Source organism: Cariama cristata, unplaced genomic scaffold (genome assembly GCF_000690535.1).
Source record: "Cariama cristata isolate BGI_N322 unplaced genomic scaffold, ASM69053v1 scaffold31237, whole genome shotgun sequence".
In the NCBI taxonomy this organism is placed as follows: Eukaryota; Metazoa; Chordata; class Aves; order Cariamiformes; family Cariamidae; genus Cariama; species Cariama cristata.
Genome location: NW_009626515.1, coordinates 1,063 through 1,636, shown reverse-complemented (window position 1 = coordinate 1,636; position 574 = coordinate 1,063). Strand labels below are relative to the sequence as shown.

The 574-nt window shown below is 62.7% G+C and overlaps 1 protein-coding gene across 1 annotated transcript in view; it reads left to right on the top strand.

Annotated features, from left to right (window-relative positions):
* LOC104164669 (sterol 26-hydroxylase, mitochondrial-like) overlaps nucleotides 1-574 on the top strand; it is a gene marked incomplete at its 3' end in the record, with an annotated part of 2,239 nt that overhangs the window by 607 nt on the left and 1,058 nt on the right. The window contains exons 2-4 of the mRNA XM_009704066.1: nucleotides 7-65; nucleotides 143-340; nucleotides 479-568. Of these exons, the coding sequence (XP_009702368.1) occupies nucleotides 7-65; nucleotides 143-340; nucleotides 479-568 (347 nt within the window). The remainder of the gene's footprint in view (nucleotides 1-6; nucleotides 66-142; nucleotides 341-478; nucleotides 569-574) is intronic.

Sequence of the window (574 nt, the reverse complement as noted above, 5' to 3'; positions counted from 1 at the left end):
CCGCAGCCCCTCGGGGGTGCTGGTGGGGGACGTGGCCAACCTGCTCTACCGCTTCGCCCTGGAAGGTAGGGGGGTCCTGGCCCCTGCCCTGCCCCGCTCTTTCCATCCCCGCGAGGGTCTGGATGTGGCCTGTCCCCCGCAGGGATCTCCTATATCCTCTTTGAGACCCGCATCGGGTGCCTGAAGCAGCAGGTCCCCGCCGAGACCCAGCGTTTCATCGACTCCATCAACCTCATGTTCAAGAACTCCATCTTTGCCACTGTCCTGCCTCGATGGAGCCGCAAAGTGCTGCCCTTCTGGGACCGCTACCTGGACAGCTGGGACACCATCTTTGCCTTTGGTGAGCGATGATGACAGGGGCCTGGCGCGGTGGGATCAGACTCCCTAAGGACCCTTAAAAGTGGGGCAGTCCCCAGCCACTTGTCCTTTTGGCCACCCTTGCTCTCTCAGTGCTGGGTCCCGCTCTCTGTCCCTGCAGGCAAGACCCTGATTGACCGAAAGATGGAGGAGCTGGAGGGGCAGGTGGAGCGGGGCAAGGAAGGGTCTGGCTACCTGAGCTACCTGCTGGGCAACA